Source organism: Ursus maritimus, unplaced genomic scaffold, assembly GCF_017311325.1.
Source record: "Ursus maritimus isolate PB19 unplaced genomic scaffold, ASM1731132v1 scaffold_25, whole genome shotgun sequence".
Classification (NCBI taxonomy): Eukaryota; Metazoa; Chordata; class Mammalia; order Carnivora; family Ursidae; genus Ursus; species Ursus maritimus.
Genome location: NW_024425008.1, coordinates 42,358,328 through 42,375,593, shown reverse-complemented (window position 1 = coordinate 42,375,593; position 17,266 = coordinate 42,358,328). Strand labels below are relative to the sequence as shown.

At 39.6% G+C, this 17,266-nt stretch overlaps 1 protein-coding gene across 3 annotated transcripts in view; it reads right to left on the bottom strand.

Annotated features, from left to right (window-relative positions):
- Positions 1-13,269, bottom strand: part of FBXO34 (F-box protein 34) — an 83,015-nt gene extending 69,746 nt beyond the window's left edge. The window contains exon 1 of one of the 3 annotated variants that reach the window (XM_040641860.1): positions 13,118-13,269. In XM_040641860.1, coding sequence (XP_040497794.1) covers positions 13,118-13,263 — 146 coding nt within the window. In that variant the 5' untranslated portion in view covers positions 13,264-13,269. Of the gene's footprint in view, positions 1-12,666; positions 12,689-13,117 lie in introns of those variants that run through there. The other 2 variants (XM_040641861.1, XM_008701885.2) reach the window with 2 other exon arrangements.
- Positions 13,270-17,266: the final 3,997 nt, after the last annotated feature.

Below are 17,266 nucleotides of genomic sequence, written 5' to 3'. Positions count from 1 at the left end.
AGACAGAGGAACAGCTGGTCAGTGGAACAGTCAGAACACACATTTATTGAGTTCACCATCTTATATGGACACAGTTTGTGGCACCCCAAAACAATTAATCAAAGATCACTCATTGCAAATCACCCAAAGAGAATAATGAAAAAGTCTGAAATATTGAAGAATTACCAAAATGTGACACAGACACACAAACTGACCAAATGCTGTTGGAAAAATGGCACCGACAGACTTGCTCAACAGGGTTACCACAAACACTCACTTTGTAAAAAACGCAAAATCTGTAAAGCGCAATAAAGTGAAATGCAATAAAACAAGGTATGCCTGTATTTATGAGTATGGCTAATGAAACATGACTGGAAACGTAGTGAAATGGCAGCTTCTAAAAATCTTCCTATAAAAAGGCTGCCACGTAACCTTTACCCCTTCTTGCATCCTGCAGTGTGAAAGAGGCTCCAATAGCTGGAGATCCAGCTAGGTCAATGAAGACACAGGCAACAAACAGTGGAGCAGTAATAGTATGGAAAGAGCCAAGGGGTGGGGTAAGGAATGAAGATAGGCTAGAGGGCTGGCTCTCGACTGCAGGGTTTGTTATATACAATTGTCAAAACTCATCAAACTGTCTGCTTAATATCTGTGCATTTTACTGTATTCATCATGCCTCAAAACAAGAGAGATACCATGAGTGCTATACCAGCCCTAGACCACATATCTGAACTTTTGTAAGAGAAGTATTTTGTTGTTTAACCCACTATTAGTTTAGATTTTCTATCACTAATACACTCTTCATATTACAATATGTAAAGGACAAAAATCAAGTGAAAAAGGCAAGATAATAGTATGTAGAATCTACTACCACTTATGTTTTTTTAAAAGGTAGGGCAAATAGAATTGTTGCCTCCAGTGAGGGGAAAAGTGTGCCCAACAGAGAGAAGAGAGACAAAAACTCATTTTTTGCACCTTTTGGTATTTTGACCATGTGAACACATTACCTATCCAAAAAATAAATGCTCTTTAATCCTATTAAATATTCCATTTAAATGTTCTGAAATTTTGGTATATGCAGATTTTAATGATTTGAAGACTTATATTGACTTTAGTTTCAACATGATCTCATATTGGACTAATTACCCAGAAAACCACTAGACACAAAAATGACAAAAGAATATGTTGCAAGGAGGAAAAACGCAAGGCGAGTACTGAGAACTCTTCTTTCGAGGAAAAAAGGCAAGAAAACATTTTAATCCAAAGGAGAGGCACTGGGATCATTCTACTGCTGGAAATATATTATTTATCTTTTAATTTCTCATTATTTCCTTTCAGTAAGAACAAACAAAGGCAGCTAACAAAATCAAAAAGGCCAACAGGGTTTTTCTCTGATTAACTGAAACAATCATACAAAAGGTTCTTTCTTGTTAGGCAAGTATAGATTATGAAGAGTTACAAATAGTAACTGTGAAAGTCTGTGAATCAGATTAGAAATTGAAATAAAATGAGGATTTCTGAGAAATTTATCAAACTGACCTTCCCTGGTTTTCTTATCTCAACACTTCTAAAATTTGCACTTTTTCTCAGTATAAACAATGTTACAAATTTTTACCTGATGCTACAGAAAACAAAGATTAGTAATTGTCAGACTAGTCCTTAAGGGATTTACACAAGAAACCAATTAAGACTTTTAAAGGAATTCCCACTGAATTAGATTACTGTGGTCAAGAGGCAACATGTATTTAAACTACAGCCTTTAAACAAGAGAAAAATGCAACAATTGTTCGGTAAAAGAAATCCTTAGAAACACTGGGGGGGCACCCAAACAGACCTTTAATAACATAAAATCATATTTAAGTAGTCCAAAACATGAATTGGCAAGCAGATTTTAATCTTCAAAATTAATTATATCTATTAAAGAAGCATGCTGTCCTTGTTTTTCTGTCCCTTAAAAGAAGAGGAAATCCACGAGATATTCATAATGCAACAATTCTTAAAAGCTTTACAACTCCTCATTCTCTACTAAAAGGGGATAATTAAAATTTAAACAGGATACACAAGGTAGATTCACAAAACAAGGTAGAAACTACAGTAAGAATCACATTAATTTTTTTGGTACTGTACTCAATAATATTTTGGGTTATCGAAAAAATCTGTAATGCAAAAGCTAAGCACCTAGACCAAATAAAGAAGAGAGAAAATAATTCATTTTTTCAATTCAGATATAAAACAGTTACTAACATGGCTTAAGTTTTCACTTAAATTTCAAGACCATCAATTTTTTTAAAAAATCAGTAGCTCTAAAATGTTTCATAACCGTAATTTTCAAGTGTAAAAATATTTTATACTACAGTCTTACAAATATATGCAACTTGAATGTAAAGTTATGTTTTAATTTGAAGAAAACTTATAACCTCTTGCTAATTAAAAAAAAAAGTGAACTTTCCAGAAGTTAATATATTTTAATAAATAAATACCCAAACAAAAACAATTTTACTTAATGATATTTGCCAAAAAGAGAGGAAAACCCACAAGGTGTTAAATAATAAGACAAAAGAATATATTCTTAAAGACTGCTATTTGCCAGGGACACCTGGGTGGGTCAGCTGGTTAAGCATCTGCCTTTGGCTCAGGTCCTGATCCCAAGCTCCTTGCTCAGTGGGGAGCCTGCTTCTCCCTCTGCCTGATGCTCCCCTGCTTGTACTCTCTCTCTCTCAGGTAGGTAGGAAGGTAGGTAGGTAGGTAGATAGATAGGTAAATAAATAAATAAATAAATAAATAAAATCTTTTTTAAAAAAGACTGCTATTTGCCAAAGAGTATATAGATCTGTAAAATAGTGCTAAAAGAAAAAGTGACAGACGTTAACTAATGCACTTAACATAATGCCTGGCATCTAAACCATACTGCACTTTTTTTAGTAAATAGTAAACAAGGAGGCCTTGAAATTCCACAAGTTAAAAATGTTGGTATATAGCTATTTTACCAAGATAACCATATAACATGTTAAATATAACACAGCAAAGAAAATATCAAATGAAAGATAGGATTCGTAAAACATAAAGCTATATATGATCTTCTTCAGACTTTTTTCAGGATCCATTTTCGTCATCCTTTTTGTAGTATTCCAAATGAGCTAAAACATTGTAATGGACGGTAGAGCTCTTCAACTACTGCCTGAACTAGAGAAACCTATCCCCTAGGGCTAAAGTGACTAGTGTGCAGAAAGTACCACAAACCTCCAGAGAATAATCCTGATGACTGAACTTGAAATAAAATCTCTTGGCCTACTTAGGAAACAAGTTTGCCACTCTTGGCTCCTGGACAATAGAGCAAATGTGTCCTTTGAGACTTCCTTATCAAACCCAAATTTCATCTTCGGAAACTCCAGCTAATCAATAATTCCCTACTGTAGTACTAAGAGTGATCCTACAGCTTCAAGTAGACTACTTTATAAACAAAATTAAATTCTTTCATTTTCAAGAACCAAATGAATACTTCATTACACAAACTCCTACAACTGAATTTGCTAGAAGGTGTCCAAGTTAACCAGCAGAGAAGCAAACAATTTCAAAAAATTTAAAGGTACAAATTTAAATCCCCCCTTAAAGATGAGGGGGAAAAGGGGCACCTGGCTGGCTCAGAGGAACATCCGACTCTTGATCTCAGGGTTATGGGCTCGAGCCCTACATTGGGTGGAGATATAAATAAATAAACTTAAAAAAAAAGACGAGGAGGGAAAAAGCTAAGCCTTTAACTATGTATCTACAATTTGGAGACATATGATATGAAGCTTAGCATTTAGTAAGGGAGATAAGACTAATAACATTTATGAAACAATAACAATGAACAATGGTAAATGATGAAGTGCTAAGGTGAGGCTGAGTACTCAATATACACAGTGGGAGCTCCGGAAATAGATTATAGAGAGGGACTGGAGAGTCCAAGGAGATTTTATGGGAACAGGCTCCTCATAATGGATGATTACATCTGCAGAAATGGAAAAGGAAGGCACAGCTGGGGAAACTACCTAACTGAACCCCAGGTTTGTTGCAGGCAGGCCCAGAAACATGGGAGGAAGAAAGATGGGATGAACCACCTTATGAAAAGTCTTAAAAGCTACTTTTAAATGTGATTCAGGAAAGTAAAATCCCAGTGGGATTTTTGTTCAATTAACCCAACAAGTGTACAAAAAGACTGAAGAGAGTAAATAACGGATTTATGAAAACTACAGCGACAATTACAGAAATCTAAACCCAGAATGATCATTGGTCTAACTCTGTGCTATCCAATACAGAAGGCACTAGCCACATCTCGTTTTTGAGCATCTGAAATATCACTTGTCTTAACAGAGATGATATTTACATCTATATTACATTTATATTACATGTAAACTATCTCAGTAATTTTTTATATTGACTACGTGTTGAAATCATGCTGTTTGGGATTTATTATGTTAAATAACATTATTAAAATTATTTTCAGCTGTTTCTTTTCACCATTTTTAATGTGGTAATCTAGAAAATTTTAAATTACGTATGGCTCACATTATATTTCTACTGAATAGCACTGCTCTATGGTTAGCTTAACTTTTCTGACACTCCCACTCCCATGATTTGAAGAATTTTAACATGCACCCAACATAAATGTATATTTTTCTAAATTTTACATATATGCATGTACTACCAAACTTCTGTATTTTATATACCGTGTAAAACAAACACAAAAATAAATACTAAAAGGATGTAAAAAATAACTAGAAGTTCTAATACTTTTCTTTTTGCAACCCAATGGACCATCCCATATGCTCCATACTGGAGGCTTAGGATATTAGCAGAGACACTGATCAAGGGAAAGACAAATCCAACTGAAAGATTCACTAAAATTTAATGACTGGTCGACTATGGAAGCAAAGGAGAGGGGATGGCATAATGGACATCTACTATTTGCTAGTAGATGGGCTCAGCATCCAGTAGCCCCCGAATTTCCCTCAGGAAAAAAAAGCTAAGCCACCATGCTGTTTAGGTAGCAATGACCCCAACCTCAGCTCCAGGGGTAGGCCCAGGCTGGCTAAACCAGTTACCAAATCTTATCTGGCCTTACTCATTGGTTCAGAAATGTCAATTTAACCCAAAGTCAATGAGATACGCAAAACATTTGCTGGGGCCCCTGGGAAGAGAGACTCTCTCCTACCTATACTTCTTAAGCTGAAGTGCAAAGATCCCCCAAAACGTTTAAGTATAGAACTCAGGGTGTCTATAAGCTCAGATGAGGGGGTGAAAGACATCTTTAACTTCACTGAACTTAAAAGAAATTTAGCATGTCCTTCTTTTGTGAATCTAGTCAACAGACCTCAATATTAGTAATACCAGTCACTTTATCACCAGCAGAAGTCACAGATAGTTTCCTATCACATTATCACTGGTTGCAGACACCTACAAATAGTAACAATATTCACCACTACTCGGAAATTATTAGAACCATACTAAATCTTATTATAACAAAGAAGCACATACTATCTTACAATTTTTAAAAAACATTTTAATAACAGTATTTTAATATAGCTGCTCTTTGCTAGACCTATGTACTTTATTTAAAATAATTGCGAAGGCCCTTGGCGGGTATTGACATGATTTCTGGTCAGTGCTCTAAATGTCAAAGTGAAGAAATTCAATGAAGCCTGGGTAAATCGTGGGAGTAACTATGACTCTCTTAAGGAAGCCAAATTCCTCGTCATCTAATTAGTGATGCACAGGAATAAGATCTCCACTGTCCCAACCTACTATCCGGCAAAACCAGAGCCAAGGGAACATGGAAAGATGACCCTGTTGAGCTTGACTCTAGTCTGGCATGGTGAAGGGACATGAGAGGTGTAGGATGAGTGGGAGGCCACTGGTGCCCCACCCCTCCACGAGGTGGGATGAGGTTGGCCAGCCTTGAGGGCCACTGGTGAATACTGTTACTCTTAACCGTTTTTTAAAAAATAATAATAAAATAAATAAATAACCGAGGAAAGGACTCCTACAGGCTTCAGACTGCCGAAGGAGTGGAGGAAGGAACAAAGGTCAAGAGCCCTGCCCTACAGCTTCTTCTGAAGCACTCATCCCTCCCGTCTGGATCTGAGGGCATGAGGACCTAGAGCCTGAGCTGCTGACGAACATCCTGGGACCCCAAAGGGACAGACACATCAGAAGCAGAGCTCATTAAAAAAAGGAAAAAGAAAGAAAGATGAGATTCTGATCACATAGTACAAGTGTACCAAGCTTTGCCTTTGGACTTTCCAATATTGTGAGCTAGTAAATTTGAGTTGGTTTTCTGTTATACCCAGAATATAAAAATCGAAATGATACAATTGATTTCAATAGTTTCTATCTCAGGAAACTAGGACAAAACCTATGGTCTTGCACAGAAACAGCAAAATTATAAAAAACTTGACTTTTATAATACACTGAGGGAATCTGGGGAAAATGAGTTTAGTTTTTCACAAACTGAGTGTCACTCGGTACTTACTCCAATCCATTCTCACATAGACTTCCTGTTTTATAGAGACTGAACAACTAAAAACTACATTTTCCAGTTGCCCTTGAAACTAAGGTTTCACATTTGACCTAAGTGCAGCTAAGCAGACATACCTGCATAAGATATGCAGGGCAAAAAAATAACACGTAATGATAGTTCTGCCCAAGGAAGTTAAACCACCTTTTTTTTGTAGGAAGTTAAACTTCTGTCAAGTATGATGGCAGCAGCTTTCTGATTCAACAACATGGTCCCCAATGGCAGTAGCTCCCTTAGCAGGCAAATTCTGCAGTGTCATTCCGGGGTTTATTCCTACAAGCTCTACCTAGTCTGTTCACTCAGCCCAAAGGTACATCTTTCTTTCTTAAATCCTATTTGCTACAAGTATTTAAATGCTCTTGCTACAGACTCTTGAACAAGTACAAAGTAAACAGGGTCATACAAAAAGCAGCATCCTATTAGCAGTTAGAAACCTAACAAGGGTTAACAGCTAAAGAATACAGATGTAGCCATGACCTGGAAAGAATTATAATTGAGAAGCCCTAACAGCTAAGGGTCAGATAACAAAGAGCACAATAAAGAGTCAAGACAAAGCTTTCAATAGTTTAAATCTGGAAGAGAAAGAAATGCCAGCATAGCTGAGAAACCAGATAGGCAAAGAACCAAGAAAGGAGAGAACTCAAAAAAATGAAGAAGTCATCTACACAATTAAATACCAGAGATAACAAACAAGATAAGAATTTAATCAGTTTTTCAAAAGATTTTTATTTATTCAATTGAGAAAGAGAGAGAGAAAGGGCGCATGAGTGTGGGGGGGGAGGGCAGAGGGAGAAGGAGACTCCCCACTGAGCAGGGAGCCCTACTCAGGACTAGATCCCAGAATTCTGGGATCAGACCTGAGCTGAAGGCAGACACTTAACCAAGTGAGCCCCCAGGCGCCCCTAATCTGTTTGTTTGTTTGTTTTTTTTACATTACTTCCTTCTTCAAAAATTATCACTGGGTATAAAATGTTTATACTCATTCCAAAACTGGGTCCCAACCACACTTGTCTACTACTGTTCTTTAATATAATAACTTCTAACTTCAAATCATACAGTTTATTTAAATAAAAAACAAACCAAAACTCAACTCTTCCCTGGATTCTAAAATAGAGGCCCAATTCAAGACCCATACCTAGGAAGCTTTCTCTGGCAGTCCCAGATGCCTCCTCTGAATTCAAATAACATTTACTTATCTCTTTTCAGACACCAACACCTAACTAAAACCCAAAATGAATTATAAGCTTAAAGAAAATAGAAGCTATGTTCTTCATTTCTTTATATTCTGAACACCTACCACGATGCTACTCAAATATGCTAACAAACTAGGACCTTTGAACAGGTAGTTTCAGAAGAAACTGAAGACTGCAGATTAAAAAGTTAATCAAATTGACTTGGAAGGTACATGAAGGAATTTTCTCTAGTGATAGTAATGTTTAATATCTTGACAGGGTTATAGGTTACAAAGATGTATGAACTCAAACTAAGGGTACATAAGATTTGTACATTTTACTGTATATAAATTTTACCTTAAAAACAAGTAAACTGGGGCACCTGGGTGGCTCAGTCAGTTAAGTGTCCGACTCTTGATTTGAGCTTAGGTCATGATCTTGGGGTCCTGAGATCAAACCCTGTGTGGGGCTTAAGATTCTCACTCTCTTCCTCTGCCTGCAACCCCCTCCCCAGCTTGTGCACTCTCTCTCCCTTAAAAAAACAAAACAAAAAACAAGTAAACAAATAGTTCATGATGGGCACACTGAAGTATTTGGGGGTAAAAATACAACTAAATAGAAGATGGACTGATGAAAGGATACAGGGAGAGAGAGGAGGGTAGGATGGATGGACAGGTAAGTACATATGGCAAAGTCCGAATTACAAATTACAGAATCTAGGTTTGTTGGTACTTATATATTCAATTGTTCAACAAACAGTTCTTGCAACAATTCTTTTCTGTGTTAAAATTTTTCATAATAAAATGTCAGGGAAGGGACGCCTAGGTGGTTCAGTCATTAAGTGTCTGCCTTCGGCTCAGGTCATGATCCCAGGGTCCTGGGATAAAGCCCTGCGTGGGGCTCCCTGCTCAGTGGGGAGCCTGCTTCTCCCTTTCCCCCTGCCACTCCCCCTGCTTGTGCTCTCTCGCTTGCTCTAATAAATAAGATCTTTAAAAAAATAAAGTGGAAATGAAGGCTGTGAGAGGCTCACGTATTTTGCAGGTTTGTCAAGAAAAGGAATGAAAACAATTAAAAAATAAAAGGAACAGGGGCACCTGGGTGGCACAGCGGTTAAGCGTCTGCCTTCGCCTCAGGGCGTGATCCTGGCATTATAGGATCGAGCCCCACATCGGGCTCCTCCACTATGAGCCTGCTTCTTCCTCTCCCACTCCCCCTGCTTGTGTTCCCTCTCTCACTGGCTGTCTCTATCTCTGTCGAATAAATAAATAAATAAAATCTTTAAAAAAAATAAAATAAAAGGAACGGCCTTAGAGAAGAAAGAACGTACATACATGCCTCAGGGTGGGATGTCTGGATTCTACCTCTTCGCTCTAGCTCTAATTTTACACTGCCTACACAGACTATTTCTGGCCTTGTGCTCTTGTTCTTGACTCAAAGAAAGTGCTCACTCACTAAGCTCCATTCATTTTAGAATAATCAATATTTGTGGAGTCTAGACCCTTTGCCTGTATAATAATCCATTCCCCATTCTTTTCACCTGAGTTTCTAAATACCTCCTTAAACTGACCTTAAGATGAGACCTCTGGCCAATCTTGGCATCACATAAATGGTTCGTCCTCTTGGTCCAATTCTGGCTCCTCAAACCCATGGCCCTCCATGGCAAGGGAATATTAAAACAAAGGTCAAGGATCCTTGCAGCAAGGACAATTCATCTCCATGTCACAGTCCCTGGCTGAACACTTGGTATAGAGGTACTCAAAAAATGTTTGTTGGATGAATGAAACCCATGCCTTATAATAATATTTAATCACACATATTAATGCTTATTAGTTTCATATTTATACCTACATTGTCCTGACAGTAGGAAATGTATGTGCTAAAATTCCGAAGTTGAATACTTAAAAGGAGAAGATCTGGAGTCTCCTCTGTGGAGAGCTAACCAGAAGATGGGAGTTGGAAATGGTAGGTTGATAAACTCTCTCAGCTAATGTTAAGAAACACCTACATTTTAACCATTAGTAATGTCCTACATAATATAGTACATCAGCTTCAGAATACCATAAACGTCAACAAAAAAGAAGTTAAATTATACAAAGATAAAGAATGACAGGAATTCAATTTCCAGATAACCTAAATGCATTTGGAGTTAATCTGCTCTTTCTTGTTGTTGCTTCCCAAGGACTGTAGATTATGCACTTGCTGAATTTTGCCTTTGTCACACATGACTTAACAAGGAAGGCATTCATTATACCATAGTAGTGTCCCTCAAGTATCTGGTTCTAAACAGCTGCAAATTTTGGAAGGTAACACTAAATGATGTCTCTAATGATTAGTATGTCCTCCCCCAACAAATATTAAAACGAGATTACGGCTTACTAGATTATCACAACTGTCCAAACTAAACTGAGCATAAATTTAAGTTCAAAAAATAAAGTAGGAATTTTGCATATGAATTTAAATTCTATGTGTTAAAAGAATTGATCCAATAAACATATCCAAAGAATTTGGAAAATTCACAAAGTACAGCACTTTCATTCTTCATATTTGCTTTACCTGTCCAAAAGATGCCATAGTCACAAATGAATGAATGACTTAGTCCTTTCAAATGCAGTAACCGAGTAAGATAACAAAACATTTTAAAATAATAAATCCGATTTCAAATAAATTCCCATTTATAAAAAGTAAAAGCTACTTCCTAGACCCAAATTCAAGGCCTGGGTAGAAAAACATCCTGCCAAAGGTAGAAACAAGCTGCAAAAATGTTTCAGAATAGTTATACAACTCTATACATAAGCTGGCTTTTTTATACCTGTCATTGCTCCACGATCACATCAGAATGCACTAAAGACATTATTCTCCACCTATTATCTCATTTTCCATTAGGAAAAAAAAAGTTATAACTACTAAATACGATAGAGGGAAAACAGCACTGCCAGAGAGGGGCTATTTTATTATCATCATTTATATGTCTTTCAATTTACATTTAACTTGACTTTCATCCCTTCCCATATATACAAGTACACTTAATTTACACAGAGCTACATAGCCTGCCCCAGAAAGGTTACTTGGAAAAAGACACAAGCAAAGTGTCCTTCTGAACTTCCTTCAATTTCATTACATAGTATCTTGCCATGATCCTTTCATCTTAGAGTAGGTTAACACCCTCACTACCAGCAGTTTCACCTTAACTCTATCAGTCTTGAGGATCCAAAGGCTCAAATTTTGTCTTCAGGGCCTTCGATCAACACTGTTAACATATAATTCCTAATTTCTTAAAAGAAAAAAATAACTCTCAGTAGTACACACAATGCTGTCAAATTTCCAAGGTATGGCGAGTGAGGATCAAAATGAGATTTACAAGAAAGCCTCCTTTTGTGAACTTCAGTCAAATCCAACAGTATTTAATGAGGGTAATTTTTGCTTTCATTTCCTGTGTTAATGTACACAGCATAACTTCCACCAGCATGTTGGTGTAAAATCCAGAGAGACAATCCCTTATCAATCACTCTTAAAGAGCAAATGGAGAACAGTAAGTATTAACAACAAAAAACTACCATTACAAATCAAGGTCAATAAGGAAGGACTGAGGAGTTCTACCCAAGCATCCGCTGAAAACCCTAAATTGTAATAACGCTTTAATTTTAAGGCAGCTACCTTTCAAACTAGATTCTATTTAAATGATCCTATAGAGAGGAAGAAATTATATCGATATGCTGAAATACCTGAAAAGGGTCAGTAATGGCAAGTGACTAGCTTATTTTCTGGTCTGGCCTGATCTCGTTTGAAAGCTCTGGAAGAAAAACAGTATTCAGAGACAAGGCACTTAAATGAAATTCTGTCAGTTTCATATTTGAAAGCAATACACACAAAATTTCTTACTTGTCCAGACAAGTCGTCTTGGGATATGTTATTGTCATAACCCAGTCTTAGTAGGAAAGCAAGAAAACGGCTTGCTGATAAGTTATAGCCATAGGAAACCCTTAATTATCCATGATAGCGCAGGACAAAGACAACCTAGATAAATTAAATCGTCAGGTAATTATTATTTAAAAAGAATGTTGGATTAATTCAAACCTCCCTTCCCGCCCCTCCACAACAGAAAAAGTTCATGATCTGCTCTCCCTCTTCCTAGCCACTCTCTAACAAAAATGCAAACAAGCAAATACCGTATATAATTTCAAGACTGTGTAGCAAAAAAGAGTAAGAAATTGAATTATCAGTACTCTAACCGGTTCTATTTCTTCAGCAATTGCAATCACAAACCATCAAACTAGGGGCTCCTGGGTGGCACAGCGGTTAAGCGTCTGCCTTCGGCTCAGGGCGTGATCCCGGCGTTATGGGATCGAGCCCCACATCAGGCTCCTCCGCTAGGAGCCTGCTTCTTCCTCTCCCACTCCCCCTGCTTGTGTTCCCTCTCTCGCTGGCTGTCTCTCTCTCTGTCGAATAAATAAAATCTTAAAAAAAAAAAAAAAAAAACATCAAACTAGGAGTTCACCTTCCTGAAAGGCATTTACATTAAACACTCAATCCCCCCCCCAAACCTCCAGACTTAGATTTTTCTAAATCAAAAGTCTTATATTGAACTGTACTAACAATGCTTGCTTGAAATGTTAAAGAACTTGACAACTATTACAACTGTAAAATGCTGGTACTGAACCGCTTTCGATTCAAATCCGCTGTGATTCCAGTCGTCGGCAGAAGACTGAACTTCCTTTTTCTCCCCTCCCGGTCTTCCCCGCCCTTCCGCGCGCCAAGGTCCTAGCCGGGGGCCTGCTGTGACATCACAGCCCATCTCTTGGAAACCCCTGACGTCACAGACACGAGGACCCAGAGCACTATGACCTCATCGCTGACTGGGGCCGACCGCAGTCGACTTGCGCCTGCCCCGAGGCGAGAGAAGCTTCCGATCCCCTGTCCTGGCCAGCCCCCGAGAAAGCTTAAGGGCAGGCGTCAGCTCACCTGTGCTGGGGCGGAAAGGACACGGTGGCCGAGCCCAGGCGGGCGCGACCAGGCGAGGCGACCCCACCCAGAGTCCGACTTCCTCGCCGGCCGCGGGTCACGGAGGTTGAGAGAGCCGGTCCAGTGCCTCCTCACGGCCTATCCGTGATCTCCTTAGCTTCAGCCCAGACTGGGGACCCGGCCCGGCCCGCTCGACCTTCCGTGGCCCGCGGGGGCGCTCCGCGCCTGGCCAGTGCGCCGGCTGAGGCCGCCCCGGAGGAGGCGCGGGCCACCGGACCCCTGTCCCAGACGCGCCGAGCGCGCCGCGAGCGGCGCCCCCGCCCCCACCCTCCCCGCGCCCCGGGAGCGCAGGCAGACGGCGGGAGGGGGCGGGGAGCGGCCACCGTGGCCGCCGCCGCAGGACCCCGACCGCGCTGCCCTCACGCCACGCCCCACCGCGGCCCCAACCCACCTGCGCTCCTGCCCCGGCCGGGGCTGCACACCCCGATGCGGCGGCGGCGGCAGCAGCGGCGGGAGGCCTGGCTCGCTCCCCACCGCTGAGGCGGACCGAGCGCCCAGCGCGGCGCGGCGGAACCCAACGCTCGCCCCGAAACCCATTTGTTTGGCTAAAACGGCGTGACGTCACGCGCCGGCCCAATCGACGGTTGGCCAGGGGAGGGGCCGCGGTACCAGAGGGGGTTGCAGCGACTCCTGCCGGGCGTTCTGCGATACTTCGGACGCTGGGGACGGAAAGAGTGAGGGACTTAAAAACGGTGAAGTATTGCGGGCCCCCAAGTGGTGGAGAAGAGCGAAGGCTCTCGAGGACGAGCTGTAGCGAAAGGAATCAAACCCGCAGGCCAGCCAGAAGGGTAGCGACGCCAATGTTTGTTCAGTCAGTAGACACGACCAGTTTATTAGCACTCATAGGTGGATCTGGAGCTACGAACGGTATTAGATACTATTAGATATCCTCGTAGACTTGGGTTCCAATTTTGGTTCTGCTACCAGCTTGGAAGGCTGGATTTCAGAGTTCTCATTTGTAAGAGGAGAGAATCCCTTCTGTCATTCGTTTTTATGCAAATCATGGCAGGACTACCGCACAGAGTTAAACTTTTCTCAAAATGTGGTCTGTAGAAACTTAAGGAATATATAGAATAGGTTTTTAATACTTTTTAAATTTAGTATTTTCAAATCAGAGTGCCAGTGAGGAAACTTTTTATACCCAGGCTTTAAAATAATCGCTTTCATGGGGCGCCTGGGTGGCACAGCGGTTAAAGCGTCTGCCTTCGGCTCAGGGCGTGATCCCGGCGTTATGGAATCGAGCCCCACATCAGGCTCCTCCACTATGAGCCTGCTTCTTCCTCTCCCACTCCCCCTGCTTGTGTTCCCTCTCTCACTGGCTGTCTCTATCTCTGTCAAATAAATAAAAATAAAATCTTTTAAAAAATAAAATAAAATAATCGCTTTCATTGTAAAAATAATTTTAACTGCATGGTAGAACATGAGCACAATAAAGAAAAATTCCTTCACACAAACATGGCCACTCTCAGCATCTAGTGTATTTTCTTAAATTTTTTTTGTCCTGTGCATATTTCTTTTACAATGTTGTTATCATAGAGTGCACACAGTTTTGGGGTCCTGTATTTTCACGTTTAAGTATTTTTCATATTTCACCTAAGCTTCATCAGCATTTTAACAGCTGAATAAAATTATATTAAGTGGACATGGAAAATTTACTTAATTCTCTATTCTTGGACACAACTTATTCCCTTCTCTCTTTGCCATTACAAAGAAATCACAGGACATTCATGAATGTAGATTTTTTAAGATAAATACCCAGAAATGGAATCATTAGGTAAAAGTGTATCCACACATTTATAGTTACTAGTAAAACTGTGAAAATGATTTTTTAAAGGTTGTACCAAGTTATACTTAAATTAGCAGCTTTGATTTGAGCCAGCCCTTTAAAAAGTAGTTTTGTAAAAAATAAAAGAAAAAATAAAAAGCAGTTTTGTCCAATTATAAAACTACTCTGGTAAAATACATATTTATAAATAATATATAATATATAAAATAATATAATCTCACCACCAAGAAATAATCATTTAATTTCTCCATCTAGGCCTTTATATAAATAATTTTAATAAAAATTGGGGACGGAATCATACTGTACATATTGACATCAAACAGCATGTCTGATTTAATATCTGATCAATATTAGCTTAATGTATCATGATCATTTGAAACTTCTCTGTGTCATATTTCTTTCAAAGTTCTAAAATGTCAATCCATCCTTTCAGGTTCATCTCAAACACTGTCCTCTTTAAAACCTCTTGCTTCCTTGGAGGAATCAAGAAAATTGATCTACCTCATTTTTTCCTCCAATGGCCTTGATTTTACTCCACACACATCTTCCATGTGTGTATTTAATATCCTCTGCTAGATTCTAAACTGCTAGAGGACAAAGATTATATCCTAGTATCCACCAAAAGGTCTTGTACTTGATACTGCATAAACGTTTAACGGGTAATTATAACATGTTAATCTGTACTTTTCTCCTGGTAGATAAGTATGATCTCCATTTTATAACAGTGTTACTGCAGCTCATTAATATCCAACATTTATTGCATTTACAATGTTTGATCAAGACACTATTCTGTGTATTACATACATTCTTTCATTTAATCAGAAGAACAACTCTCTGAGGTGAGTACTGTTGTTATTACAGATGAGGAGGCTGGGGCTCGAAGACTTAAAACATTTGGCCAGGATTGTAGGTGTCATAGAGACAAACTTAGCAAAGACTCCAGCATTTTTACCATGTCACTGTATCGTTTGGGGGAATTTCAGATCAGTTAAAGACATTGAAACTACAAAGCATAACAGAGATATCATTAAACTAAAATGACAATGGTTTGCATGTGGATAGCACATCTTCATTTTCAAAAGTCCTATTAGAGTCTCTGTGGTCTAATTCAGTGTTTCTCAAACTGTCTGTGGTTAAGGACCAGTTTGTTTTTTCTCTCAATACATTGTGAACTGATTGTTTTGTAAAATATGATAAAACCACAAAACTATTAGAAAAATGAAAATTAGGGGCGCCTGGGTGGCACAGCGGTTGGGCGTCTGCCTTCGGCTCAGGGCGTGATCCCGGCGTTATGGGATTGAGCCCCACATCAGGCTCCTCCGCTATGAGCCTGCTTCTTCCTCTCCCACTCCCCCTGCTTGTGTTCCCTCTCTCGCTGGCTGTCTCTATCTCTGTCAAATAAATAAATAAAATCTTAAAAAAAAAAGAAAAAGAAAAAAGAAAAATTAAAATTAAAAAAGACAAAATAAAAGCCCAAATTCTTTACTATTAAACTCAGCACACATAAAATTACTCATAAAATTTCTAAAACTCTTACTCTCAATTTCTGTTCTTCAAAGATTTTTAAAAAATTTTTTTAAAGATTATATTTATTAGAGAGGCACAGAGATAGCAAGAGAGAGCACAAGTGGGGAGGAGAGGGAGAAACAGGTTCCCCCTCAGCAGGGAGCTTGATATGGGGCTTGATCCCAGGACTCTGGGATCATGACCTGAGTGGAAGGCAGACACTCAACCAACCAAGTGAGGCACCCAGGCGCCCTGAATTTTTTTTTAAGTAGTCTCCGTACCCAGCATGGAGCCAACGTGGGGCTGGAACTCGTGACCCTGAGATCAATACCTGAGCTGAGATCAAGAGCTGGACATTTAACCAACTGAGCCACCAAGGCACCCCTTCTTAATTTCTGTTCTTATCACAGACTCATCATAAGCTGGCCAGTGGGCCATGCTTTGAATATCACTAGTTTGGGAGAAATAAGATTAGGTGAAGAGGCAGTGAAACCATTTTAGGCAAGTTGCTCCTTTGAGTCTATTTCTCCATTTACACAATAGGAAAGATCAAAAAAAAAAAACAAAGCTACCAGAGCCAGTGCAGTGGTCAGGCCACAGACCCTGTGACAGGCTCTCAGGAGGGAGCTCCCCAAAAAAGGTGTCAGTGTGGCACAGTGAGGCCACAGGACTGATAAGGAGCTGAAAAGAGGAACAAGATTAAGATGACCTGAGATGGCACAGCAGCAGGAAAGTCCTAAATATAGGTCATATACAACTTCGGTTATTCCATCAAAGATTAAAACTTAATTACCTCAAACCAGCAAACATTAAATGAAATGGGCCTGTTTGTATAGATTTGGTTTCATCACTCCTCTCTGCTCAGAAAACAACAAACAAAACTAAGAACCTTCCACTCATTAGTAAGCTCACTCCCACCTCCAAAGGAAAAATACCATCTCATCTTCCTCCACACCCCCAAACTCTTCATCCTTTAGATGAACTAACTTTATGGTGACCCGCATGCTTATAAAGGAAGTAAAAGAAATGCAGGGTGAGGAGTGACAGCCTCCTCCAGTGAAATGCCATGGCAAAACCCAATCAAGGTCCCAAGTTCTTTCCCTGTGCTAGAGCTCTTAGAAGCTCCCATTGTTTTCAGTGCCACTTGACATTTCAGATGATGGTTTCTACAACACCAACCCAATGGTCCACAGCAATTTCTATGTGTATCCCACTTCCCGATGCATATAAAATAGGCAACCCCCCCCC